At 39.7% G+C, this 13107-nt stretch overlaps 1 protein-coding gene across 1 annotated transcript in view; it reads right to left on the bottom strand.

Moving 5' to 3' along the window:
* Nucleotides 1-214: 214 nt before the first annotated feature.
* Nucleotides 215-13107, bottom strand: part of cntn1a (contactin 1a) — a 66190-nt gene continuing 53297 nt past the window's right edge. Inside the window, exons 16-24 of the mRNA XM_072386193.1 lie at nt 9817-9978; nt 9406-9555; nt 8709-8779; nt 7393-7627; nt 6396-6499; nt 5272-5461; nt 5064-5176; nt 4823-4979; nt 215-2493 (exon numbers count right to left, since the gene is read on the bottom strand). Of these exons, the coding sequence (XP_072242294.1) occupies nt 2417-2493; nt 4823-4979; nt 5064-5176; nt 5272-5461; nt 6396-6499; nt 7393-7627; nt 8709-8779; nt 9406-9555; nt 9817-9978 (1259 nt within the window). The 3' untranslated portion in view covers nt 215-2416. The remainder of the gene's footprint in view (nt 2494-4822; nt 4980-5063; nt 5177-5271; nt 5462-6395; nt 6500-7392; nt 7628-8708; nt 8780-9405; nt 9556-9816; nt 9979-13107) is intronic.

Below are 13107 nucleotides of genomic sequence, written 5' to 3'. Positions count from 1 at the left end.
TCTGAAATTTTGAAAGTCTGACTATGCCCTTGAATGAAGTACTTGAACTAAAGTAAACAATGGTAAAGAGTCTTTTGTATGTATGACTCCCAGTTCTCAGCTAAAAGTGCTCTCAGAGTAACATATTTTTGGGGTCACTCATATTTCTCAAACTCATATTTTTTCGAATAACAGTCACTTTCAGCAACAACAAGAAAAGACAAGCAGTGCAATGTAATAGTTAACTACATTTTTATTGTTCCTTTGTTCAGTCAATGAGAGGTTTCAGTTTCATCGCTCATGTATGCCATTTATGCCATTCATATCCAGCAGAATTCCAAATTCCAGCAGACAGCCAGACTTGCTGCCACTAACACCGCAGATGCCATTGGAGGGCAAGCATCATGTGAACACAAGATTGCATGACCTTTTTTTTTTTTTTATCTTGAATGAGTGAGATTCCTTTAGTCAGTCAAAGATTTTCTCTCTAAAAGCTCCTATCCCAAAGTCTTAACACAAGATGACCAGCTCAGCAGCTAAAGCACATATTAGTCTATAATCTATACTTCTTCTGACATAAAAGGATGCCACTCAGGAGTGGAATGTATATTATGAGAGCTTGAGATGTTGCTATGGTGTTGGTTTGTTGCAAAGTAACATACATCTGTCTCCAATCTCATGCATGTTATTATGTTGAGCTTCGTCCAAAACGTCAAAGTTCAAGGCATTCATGCATTTGGCAACTCTATTGATGATTTGTGGCATGAAGATAAACCAGGAAAAGCACTTTGTGGTGGATATTGATACTGTCACAATAGAAGCATGACCAGCATCAGTCATACAACAACTGACTCAGAGGAACTCAAAACGCAGCATTTGTTCCTCCATTAGAGGGAAATAAACTTTAAAACTGTCCAGCCAGAGATAGGTTGAGACATACAAATATAGTAATCAAAAATGAAAAATATTACAACAGTTGATGATGTTCATATAACTCTGATCATATGTTATTAAAAAGACAAAAATAATGCATTTGAAACAACATTATGAGCTTTGGATGAGCTCTTACAGCTGATATGAATGGCTTAGCTTACCTTTTGCTTATATTAGATCATGAAAAATGAAATATACACGAGTCCTGTTACAGGAACTCAGCAAGTTGTCTTATTAGAAAACATGAAGTAACCACAGATGAGTCAGACATTGCACAGTTATCGAAGGGCATGAGGGTCGCTACCGTTCACTCTTACCGTTGATAGCGACTCTCACACAAAGCCACCAACAAGAAAATATTAAATGAAATTCTTCACATTAAATGAAATGCCAACATTCTTTACAAAGCACCAGCTGGTACCACTGAGGTCCTAATGATACAGTCAAAACAAAGTAAACTTAATTTAGGTTTTTGTTTTTCAGTTGTCCGTTTCAATTTCAACCAAAATGCCGTTGCAAAGCTGTGATCACTGCACAAATATAACCAGCGGTTGCAAGCACTTAAAATAACCGCCGTCAACTGCAGGTTTGCATTTCAAACTGCACGTTTGACAATTCCTATGCTTTAGTTTGAAATGAAGTTTAGCCCAAATATGCATTTGTCGAACACCCAAACATTTAAAACTTCACTTCCATGTAACAACGTCAACATGCACACAGTTTGGAAGTGGTATTAATAGAGCTGATTGTTGGTGAAACAAATCTGCTTTTCTTTATATATCATTAACAATGTATTAGATATTTAAACAATATCAGTTACTGATTATATCACTTCAGCATGACGTAAATTGCTTTTCTTCTCTATGGTTGTTAGAAAACAAGAGTTTGAGATTTGCTTTGACTGTATCTCTAAAAAGAGGGTTTGCTTGATTAGAAAACAGAAAATCCACAAAATTGCTTGTAATAAAATACATAAAGTTATTTTTCATAAAGTCATACTCTTGCCCTTCACAGCTACTTGTTCACCTTTCATTATGGAATGCACTGAAGGATTGATTTTCCAAATCATCACAGATCAGATGAAACCTACATTTTGGAAAATACATCATCTTTATATCAGAAAAGTGTGCTTTAAGATGTAAAAAGACTAAAGAGGCGATCTATGCAAATGATAGGATTTGCACTTTTACTCATGATCCATTTTAAAACAAGTCACCGTGAAAGATAAGAGCAATCATTTATATAAGGCATTTTTAGTTGACAGAACTCCTTTGACGCTCCTTCTAAGAGGCTTTATGTGGATAAATAAGGAATGTCTTTGTCCTTTTCCAATTTTTTTTCCATTTCCGCATCCATTTCCACAAACGAGGGGAAGAGCTGGAAAGTGAGATCCCAGATTACAGGGCAGAACAAAAATATTGTGGAAAAATTCCTTTTAGGCGTGAACCTTAAGCAACCACACGAGTCTGCTTCATGGGACGTGAAGACCAAGATGGCGCTACATTCAAAGGTACAGGAGGAAGAGTACCACTAGGAGCAAGGAGAGTACGCTGAGAGACGAGGCGGCCATGACGCTTCCAGCTGAAAGAGAAGGAGAAATGCAGTGTTGGCCTTAATCAAGTTTAATGCTGATTTGAGGAAATCAAAAACTCTGTTACTTGAGAGTTCCGCTGCCTAATTCCGTGTCAAAACAAAGTAGAGCGATCCCATTTTAATTTCTTGTTTGCATAACTTAAACGCAAACTGTTCTCAATGAAAAAACCCTGCCAATACAGCTTTACTGACATGGACTATACCACCCTCTGATTAACACACTAACTCCTTAACACAAAGGCACAGCTAATTAGAAAAAAAAGAAGGCAAAGCCAAACCATTGATGCAAAAAACGCGTCTTTTTTTTTTTTTTTGCAAGTGGTAAAGGAAATTCATCAGAAGCCGAAACCAAAAAAACAGGCTGCCCACCAGCCACATCAGTTTTGACCCATAAAGTTTTAAAAGTTAGCAGTTAGCAGATGTCACAGTAGCACTTACTAACTCCCAATTTACTAAGTTTATTATCAAGTTTACATTTAGCAAAAAAATATCAAACAAAACACAATGTAATCGACCTTCAGGGGCCTCAAGCAATAAGTTCATAAGACCCTGATATGTAGGTGGTTCTTTATGGAAGCCAAAATCTCACTGCATAAAAAGGCCAGATGATAATATAAAAGCAGATATTTTATATCTTTTATGTTCTCAGCATACCTTCAATAGATCAGATTTGATGGAATATTTTACTGCACCAAAAAGATCAACACAAGACAACGGTTTAAAAGTGCTCATCACGCATTAGCTCCCATTTGTAGTTGTTTCTATTGTGCTATCTCGAAGAATTTAATAAGCTTTTGTCATGGATGCCACTGAGAGACTCACTTAGGAAACTTCCTCAGCAAAAACAGACTGTTTGGCCAAGAACTTAGTTTAACTTGGTTCCAACACACTATCCCAGAATCCGTTTGATGGTGATCACATCGCTACGAGTCTCGCCTTGTGTGTGTGCCCCTTAACAATCTAGTTTTTACTCAAAATCTTGTCTGCCAGAGTTCCTGAAATCCACAAAATGCTTTAAATGGTCTTGGGAGCAAGAAAAGAATGAAGATTAAAAGATTATTCAAACACAAAAAGCAAGTTTAATTGCAAATGTCTCAAATAAATGAGAGTGTATCTCTTATATAGATGTTTGTTTGTCAGCAAAAGGAAAAGGGTTCAGTGTCTATCTCTGAAAGAGACGGCAGAGAGAAAATGACCTCACTATCTCTGTGTGGAAGTTTCTTTTTCTTCCACTTGTGACTTGTTTCGGGAGGGGATGTAACAAAGTTACCGTCATGTACCCTGGTAAAAAGTGAGCCAACTTAATGACACTAAAAACCCTGGGTTAAACCTGAAGTTAGCTCACTGAGCCACAAGTTCTGCTTCATAGTCTGAGTCCCTGGTAAGCTGAACCTCAAAAAAGGCCCCAACAAACCCCTGCAGGAATAGGCATACAAAACAGGTCCCACTGCTTATTTCTATTAGCTTTAAGACCAAAAAGTTGATGTCCAATAGAAGAAAATACACCTCCCACCAATCCTCATCAATCAAACTTAATACAACATTTGATATGTGATGTGTGATATACCCCAACTGTGTGGAGATCACCTTAAACGCCCTCTATTTGTCAATGCCCTGCATTTGAAATCCCTCGTGAGTTAAATTCACTTAAGTCTGTGAAATCAAGCTGTCAGGTGGGGTATGGACTGAATGATAAGGGATAAGGAAAACCCCATGAGGGGTTTCCTCTTCTCATTGAGATCAATTACAGAGGCTTAAGGCCTCGTCTATCCAGTCAGGCTGTCAGTCCATCAGCCAGTGAGAGGATCCAGTCGGAGGGCTATCAAGGCTTTAGTCATGGGCCATCTCATCCCTCCAATCTGAGGTATAAAACCTAAAGTGACAGCTCTGCCTGGGCCCATGGGAACCCCTTAGCTTTGACAAACGATAACCTTCTGCTAACTCTGAGTCTGGTATAATCCCACCAGCAAATGGCTGATCAGAATGAATAGACACATTGTTTCACATCAACACTATGGATTTAAAATGTCAGTAAGTAACTGAAGTCTTTATTTGTATTCCACTGATGTGAAACTAAACCTGGTCCAAGATGGCAAAAATATTTCTCCCTCAGTGAATTCAATCTCAGTGAGATAACTTCTCAAAGGAAGGCTCATTCTTCTAATGTAAAGCTTTTCCTCAGATCTCTTCTGTTACCTACCTTTTACAAACACTATCAGAAAAATAATACATGTTTACTGAAGCGAAGAAAATTGTACCGGAAAACCTAAGTACCTGAATCTTATCTCAGTTAACTCAAAGAAAATCTGACTGTCACCTGTGATGTCAATTTGTGCCACGGTCCCGTCTCCTCCTTCTGTGTGTGCTCGGACCTCCACCACATATTCCCCATCTCTACGCAGTGGAAGATCTATATACCGCTTACTGGTTGAGTACAGAGTGCCGGTGGAGTTGCCCTTCTGTTTGTACAGCACCTGGGTATACAATGCACATGGTAATATGACAAATCCAAGGTTCAGATTATGTTAGAAATTAAATAAAAATGTAATTGCACTCACTAGGTATCCATCTATCGATGACTCATTAGCCAGCGGTTCCACGGGTTCCCAGGCAACATTTACTGTTTGGCTCTTTAGCTTTATGCCCATTATTTTTGGAGGTCGATCTGGAGCTGGTAGAAGAAAAACAACATTAATGAATAACTGTGTTGTGTATCATGCATATCAATGTAAGGCCAATGTTCAACTGCTTCAAAACACAACATACGCGGCTTCTTGGTTTGGATCTTGAGGTGCTTGCTGGGTGGCCCGTATCCTGCAGAGTTGTAGCCTCGAACCTCAATAAGGTAGCTTGAATTAGGCTCCAAACCATCAAGCTTAGTGTGTTTCTCCCTGCTGGACACCGCGACCCTTTTGGCTCCCCCTTCACCGTCTTCGTGATTTCTCCAATACTTCACCTAAGACACACAGAAACAGAGGTGAGATTCACCTTTTTTTTTTTTTTTTGGAGAAACTTAGCTCAAGCAATGAGAAGGATAGGGATGGAATGATTCAAGGGAAGATTCAACATCTTGGGGGAATGTTCTTATAGCTTTCCAAGGAAAATCTAGATTATATGTTTTTTTCAAAGTAGTATCTGCCTCATATTAAATACGAAGCATCAGCAGTGATGGGAAGTTACTGAAGTATTTAATTTAAGTACTCTAGAAAGATGCAGTTTCGGGGCTCTTCTACTTTGCTTGTCTGATATAATTTTATGCTACTTTATACTTCTGTACAATGACATTTCAGAAGGAAAGCACTGCTCATTCAACTCCAGTCAACAGCTTTAGTTCCTCCTAACATGAAAGTTTTACACAATGGACATATAACAATCTTTTAAATATTGACTCACTATTAAAGATTAAACAGGTTTTTCCACCTTTTTTAGCTCAGGAAACAGCAGCATGTTGGTACAAACAGTCATTTTCTCTTTTAACTTCTCATTTGATTTGATTAATAATGAAACAACCTAACATCTTACCAAAAAACTGATCAACACTTAAAAACCTTAAAACTGTACAGACCTGCAAAGCATGGAAAGTGGAGAGTTGCAGAACACAAAAGGCAGTTTTATTGGACAGCACTTTATGGCTTAATCCACTCGTGAAATTTAGACAAACATGGCAAAAACAGGATGCGATCAACATTTTAAACACCCTCCAAAAGTTCACAAATTATTTCTTTATAGGAGCTTGTGTCTTTTTAAGAGGGGCAAAGCTTCCTTGAGAACACATGATGTCATCAGGGCCAAAGGCTGCTCTTCTGTGCTGAATTTTCTCTTATTTCCTTTTCCCAAAAACATCTAAGACATGCAAACTAAATAAAACGCACGTAATATCTTCAACTGACCTGGTATCCATCCACATCCCTCTGTGAGAGTTGCATCCAGGAGATGGTGACTATTGTGGCAGACAGCGCTCTGCCATCAAGAATTACAGGAGCTTCAGAGGGAGCTAAGGAGAGACACAGAATTCTGAGTCGGACAGACAGTGATGGATTTATTACCCTAACTACATACCGATGGTTCCTCATTTATATTGGCTTCTAAGATGCATTTTTTTCAAGTTCAAGGTCTCTTTGGTCCTTCAGCTTCATTTTAGTAATGCAGATTAATCACTATAAAGTGCACAGATATTTCGCTCGATTCACATTCTTTTATGGCTTATGTGACAGTTACCCTGTCTGCATAGTCTATTATTGGGATGAAACAGCCCAGGATGTTAAATTGTCACACTGGCTCTGAGCTTTAAAACAACCACCCATCAAATGCTGTCACTGAATTAAGTATAGGCAAAACGCACAATACTGTCCAATCATAACATAAAAACACAAATGGTCATAGGTTGGAATGGAGACAGAGCAATTTGCATGATGAAGTCATGAACCCTTAAATGGAAAGCGTGTTACCATGGCAGCGGGGTATCTCTGTAACCCTTCATGTCTGCTTTGCCAGTGGTTATCTCAACTGTCTGTCACTGAAAGTTAATAACCAGGATAAATGCTTCACATCCTTGGGCAAATTATCAGCTTTCTGGTTCATGCTACACAGATCATTATAATCCCCCCACAAGGAAAGGAGACGAGAAGATGGGTTCACTTTCAAGGGTTATTAAAATTCCTCATAACAATACACGAGAACTAATACTAAATGGATCCCACTCCATAGAAAATCATGGTAGTGCTCAGTCGCTGAAAGTGACAGACTGGACTCGAGGAGTGTTTTGTAGCATTTTGTGGGATTCCTTATTCTCAGGCTCTGACCAGGTTTCTCTTCAATTTAAATTTTTTTGAGAAGATCTTAGTACATATTTCCTTCTTATAATTAAAAGTGTTGAGAGATGCTCACCGTCCTGTGCAGAATAAATGGTGGCACTTCGGCTGTAGGGTCCCTCTCCTTGGCTGTTGTACGCTTTAACTTTGACTTCAAACTCTGTCAAAGGAGGCATGTTGGGGTCTTTGTGGATATAGCGCTTGGCCTGGGGTTCAGCGACTGCCACCCTTTTCCACTCGTTTTCTTTATGGGGTTTGAAGGCAATAATGTAGCCAAAATTAGGTCCATAGTAGTATTCTGGCTGTACGGGCTGAAAACAAAGGCAATAAAAAAGACAAGGTTGATCCTTATTCAAGACTTCTCCAAACTGTGTCCCTGGTGTGAATTAAATGAGTCGGTCAGACTGCATGGTATGAAATAAAAGCTGCCAGTGGTCACACCGTTCACGTCATTAATCATCACACTACGGCAAGGTATGACATCAAGACTCAAAATTACATACATACTTCTCAGTGAGGTAAGAAGCACATACATAGCCCTATAACAGTTTGGTTGTTCGTCTATTATTTCAATCTGTCACTTTTTGTACAAAGTTCAAATACCCACTCAAACATATGGAACCTTCGAACTGCAATGACTGTCTGTACGTGTTCGGGTCATATACTTTATAAGTTGCTTCAGACCGTTGTGATCCAATAGAAGGAAACCTATCATCAGCTTGACAACATGCATGCCTTCTTGAATTCCAAGCAGAAGAAGCCACTAATGATTTGTGTATTACAAAAATCAATTAAATTAATTCTAAAAACCTTCTTGAGTTTGCATCTCGAGCATCTCTGAGGTGGTGTTTGGCTGAATTTTTGGATTTTACACTAAATTGCAAAGCAAGACACAAAGGTTAAGGCCGTTTAGACTTCGTAAAAATCATCTGTCTTAGTCTGCAACAACAACAAAACTTTGGGCTCACTCCCAGTTTGCCACCAAAGTGAAGTAGCAGAGGCAGCACAGACAGTGGGTCTGGAACATTTCCTTTGAAATAATTGAATAATGAAACGTGTCTTACATCTTGAAATTTGCCAATTGTTTTCGCCAAGGACGCGCTCCCTAAGTGCCCTTCCAGTTGGTACAGTCTCCTCTCAGCCGGACATATTCATAGATCAATTTAAATTTTGACAGTATTTGCAAAAAAAACGACACTCAAAAAATGTTTTTGCTTAAACACTGTTATTTAGAATTTGAAATACTAGGTGCATGTGGCTATGCACTCCATTTATTTCTGTGTGCCGTCACATGAATGTGTCATCATCACAAATCAGCCTACAAAACTGAACTACTTCTTGTCAGCTTTTATGTGCACTTGTAATCTTTCTCAGTGGAAAGTCCCAACTTACCGTCCATGTGATGGTCAGTTCTCTGCTGGCCCCTCCACCCCCGCCAACATCTGAGGGCGCCACCACAGGAACTACAATGAGACAGCAACGGCAAAACTCTGAGCCCACATGCTACGTATCCACACAAACACAGCCAAGCCACAGAGGCTGTAACCTAGCCGTGGCTATGCAACCGAAACATCCTTCCTCTGCAAACAGAGTATCGGTGTCTTCTTCTGCGCCAAACTCAACACCTTAATGTGCATGTGGGAAACTCTCCAGCCGGAGAGACAGAGAGGGACAGGTTCTCCTGTATTTGCCTCCAGTTAAGGAGCTCACTTTCAATTGATGATTATTTTTCCAAGAGAGGTTACTGTAGGTCTGTGATTCACATTTCATAATTAAATTTCTGCATACAGTTTCACCAAAGTGCTCATTTGTAGTGGTTTGTGTGGTGAGTTTGGCAGCATGGTCCTGTTCTGAGAAGCACAGCACGATGCAAATTCTGCTGACTCATTTCTACAGCGATACTTAAGACAAGTAAACAGAGAAAAAAATAGAATGACGATGTATAAATAACAGAATGGAAAGCTGGACTGTAGCACCACGTTTATTTTCCTTCTGTTTCATGACCTTTACAATTACTGTGCTTCTCTGTTTTATATTATACTATACAGTAAGTACACAGTATGCAGGTTCAAAGTCGGGACAGTCTTACCTGAGTCCAAGGTTCTGTCTGTCGGTGATGGGCTGCTTGGCTCTCCAGTCCCAAGAGTGTTGGTGGCAATGACCCTAAATTCATATTCTGTCCAGGGGAACAAGTTCACCACTGTGGCTGCCTCTGAATTCCCCTCAACATCAGCAGGAGCTTGTGGTAAACGCACATAAAAGGGTTATAGTACAGTATGAAATTACAGAGCACAGGTTGCGTTGTTCCATTATTAAAAAAAAATATCCTTCAGCAACCATGAAGTTCTATTTCAAACTTGTTACAGTTGCAGGCACTGGGGTACAATTATATCCTCGACACTAACCAGCATGCAGGGCTCCTGTATCACTGTGTGGCAGTCGCAGCTCTGCATTAAAGTAGCAGTTTATATTTCATCAGCTATAATATTGGAGTTCTTACATGTAGTAGCATTCTTCCAGACGTCTTTCAAGAACTGGTCTCTGTACTGGATGGTATATTTGGAGATCGGGCTGTGGTTATCTGCTCCACGGCTCCACTGCAACGTCACGCTCTTGTCAGTTTTGTTTGTTATTCGCACCCCACCTGGGGCCCCAGGGGGACCTGGGATAAGGACAAGATTAACAGACAAGCTTTGAGTGTTATTCAGTAGATGAAGAACGCAGATGTGGTGACAGGTTTGAGCAGAGTGAAGTAACACTTCAGTTCACGTTTTTAGAAGGCCACTTTGTCTTGTCCTTCAAGCTACACTACGCTTCATACTTGTGCTCAAATTGTCGACAGAGAGCCAGAGTGAGGGATGTATTTGGAAGAGCTTCAAGATCGAGGGCAAATTCTTGGCAGAGGCCAACAGTGGTTTAATGACTTTACACTTAAGCATCAATATAAAAAAAAAAGACTTAGGTCGATGCATTTGAGCCACAGTATATCACAACCCTTACACTCTCTCTTTTAGTGTCTTCTTTAAAAGACACTAAGACATTAAGGCGTGAGAGCTTACTGATTAATGACACATATGAAGTTAAGCTTAATCACAGATTTGTGAATCCAGTGTTTCTTTTGGTCCTCGTGCTCCTTGTGATTCTTCTGTTGCAACTGAAAAATGGCTTAATAGAAAATCCAGACTGTGTCAGGGTTGGCCATCCCAACCCACAGCCTCAGAAATCAGGCAAAATTCCCTTTTTCCAAATCATGAGCAAGAGCATTAGACCGTTAGACACAGAGAAAGAGCAATTTCCAATTCAGTATAACAAATGAAATATTGAACATTATTCTATATGTATGTCTACTGTATCCCAAATTTCAATGAAATCCATGAATAATTTCCTAATTCACAGATACTCAAATCAACACAGCCACAATTTAACACTGCTCCAGGCAAGCCTGTAACTTTACACTAACTACAAAAAGCACTCACACAACATACAAAAACAACTTCTCTCCCTATCTCTACTAACAACAAGCTACAGGTGCAGAGCTGTGTTTTCGGCTTAGGCAATCTCCTGACGCAGATCTATTTCCTCATCTGTCGTGATAAATGGCTGTCTTTCATCTCTCCCTTGTTTTGCCCAGGGCTACTGGCATTTGGTACTCCATTAGGAGAACTCCTGGACGGACGTGTGCTTTGGTTACACTTTGGGAAACGTCACACTCAGCTGCTGTGCATCCACCTGGCTATCTGTCAACACCTGCTCTGAAAGCAGCGGCAGCGGCAGCACACCCAGGACACAGCAGGGATCACTGGCAACCAGACTGCTGCTAGAATTCCTGGGTGCCTATCTGAAGAGATCCTTTGTCCGCCGACACTGAGCCTGTTTCATGGCCTGGGGAGGGGGCTGTAAGGCAAGCCCTCGGTCATCAGGGTGTGGACAGTGAAAGTAAAGCCGGATAAACCACCCAAAAGCTGAACTACATCAGAGACACAGTGCTGCCGAAGAGTGGCAGTGTTTACTTTGTGTGTATTGATATCTAGCACTGAAATCAGCAGCTGTCCGTATCAAAATACTGTGGAGTGATAGAAATCTATGATTCATGATACACCCATCACATGGTATTCACTTATAATGAAGACAGATGGAAGCCAGCACTATCCACAAACATGTCTTACTGACATAGCTCTGCTTGTTCCATTTAGTTAAATCAGCCACTGTGCAACCCCAGCAACAGCTTGTTATCAAAACTCCTAACAAACAAAATAACTGTATATTTTCCTGAGTGCTACAAAGTCCTTGCTCCTTTCCTGAGTGGTTATAACATGTTTCCTGGATGAATACGCCCAAATGTTCCGACTTACAACAAAAACTATGTAATGAATGAATGGACTTCACTACTTTGTGGATGCACTAAAAGGCTATAAGCACAAGCAATCATTTTGGCATCAGTTTTCTCTGCATTATACTTGAAGACAAAAGGCATTTTCTACTAAAGCTTTTCCCAGCACTTTCCCTCAAAGTTTTTTTTTTTTCTTTCACATGGCAAAAAAGGTTACGCTCTGGTTACTCTGAGGAGATTTACTTCTCTTCAAACATTCACTGTAGAACACACAGGACTTGTGCTGTACCAGTATGTCTCTTTATCTTCTTTCAGAACACACATGTACCTTCAATCTGGACATAGCAATTACAGCTTAGGATCCCTTTAATGAGTGGTTTAGAATCATATGATTGATTAACTGTGGAATTGTTTTGTCCTACTGGCAGTTTAATATGCTCCTTAGATTTAACGTCTGTGCTAGTTCCAATCTGAGGTAAAATAAAGCAATTATAATTCAAATATCTGCTACAATCTTTAGATATTATTGATCAAGAGTTAAGCTCAAACATCATTCTGCAATTTTGTTTAAAAACCACTTAAATCTGTCAGATCTGACAGATGCAGCAACAATTCAACAGCTGTCGAGAAGTTTTTTTCCTGCGCACATTTCTCCACATGGAAAAAAAAACAGAAAACAACTCTTGGAGTTTCGTTAATTTGCTAAAAATAAAAGACTGATCTAGCCCATTTAAATAAGTAGTCAGACCCTTTGTTTTGAAACAGAACATAAGTATGGCCCTTGGGATGTACACACAACAGACACACACTTGTTTATATATTAGGGTCACAGTTAATGGTGTATGTCAGAGTGAAAATCAAGCCATGAGGTGGAGAGAACCTTTGAGACAAAATTGTGTCAAGCCACAGTTCTGAGGATGTCGTGGTTTCCAGGTTATTGTAATGTTCTCTGTTTCCTTGCCATATATTACACACTTAACTTCCTGTTTTATTTATTTATTTTAATCAAATGTCTTCTTTGTGCATTCTGATCAGTTTTGCTTCCTGTCTATTCTTCACACCTGGATAGTCACTGATTGCCCCACCTGCATCCTATTAATCATTATACTCGTTGGAGTATACCGTTCACATCACCAGGTTTCTTTTGTTCCTTATCATTGTTTGATGATGCATTCAGTCGCAGTGATTTTGGTTTGTATCATAAAGTTTATTACATTGCTTCACTTACCAACTTCTGGGAGCCTGTCTTTGGTCCCTCAACCACACACACTGTGATAAGGGGGGGAAACAACAACATTTCTGCTGCTTTTCAAGTGCTCAGCCTCCATAAAAGGAAGAAGTTTTGAACAACCAAAGAACTTCCTATATTTGGCTGCCCAGTCACATAAGTAACCAAAAATCCAATGCTGACCATGAGATCCAGAGGTCCTTTGTTGTGTCCTTACATAAGGATGACCTTCG

Source organism: Leuresthes tenuis, unplaced genomic scaffold (assembly GCF_036924035.1).
Source record: "Leuresthes tenuis unplaced genomic scaffold, fLeuTen1.0.hap1 SCAF_5, whole genome shotgun sequence".
Taxonomy (NCBI): domain Eukaryota; kingdom Metazoa; phylum Chordata; class Actinopteri; order Atheriniformes; family Atherinopsidae; genus Leuresthes; species Leuresthes tenuis.
Note: the sequence above shows the minus strand (reverse complement) of the source record. Positions and strands in the feature narration are given on the sequence as shown.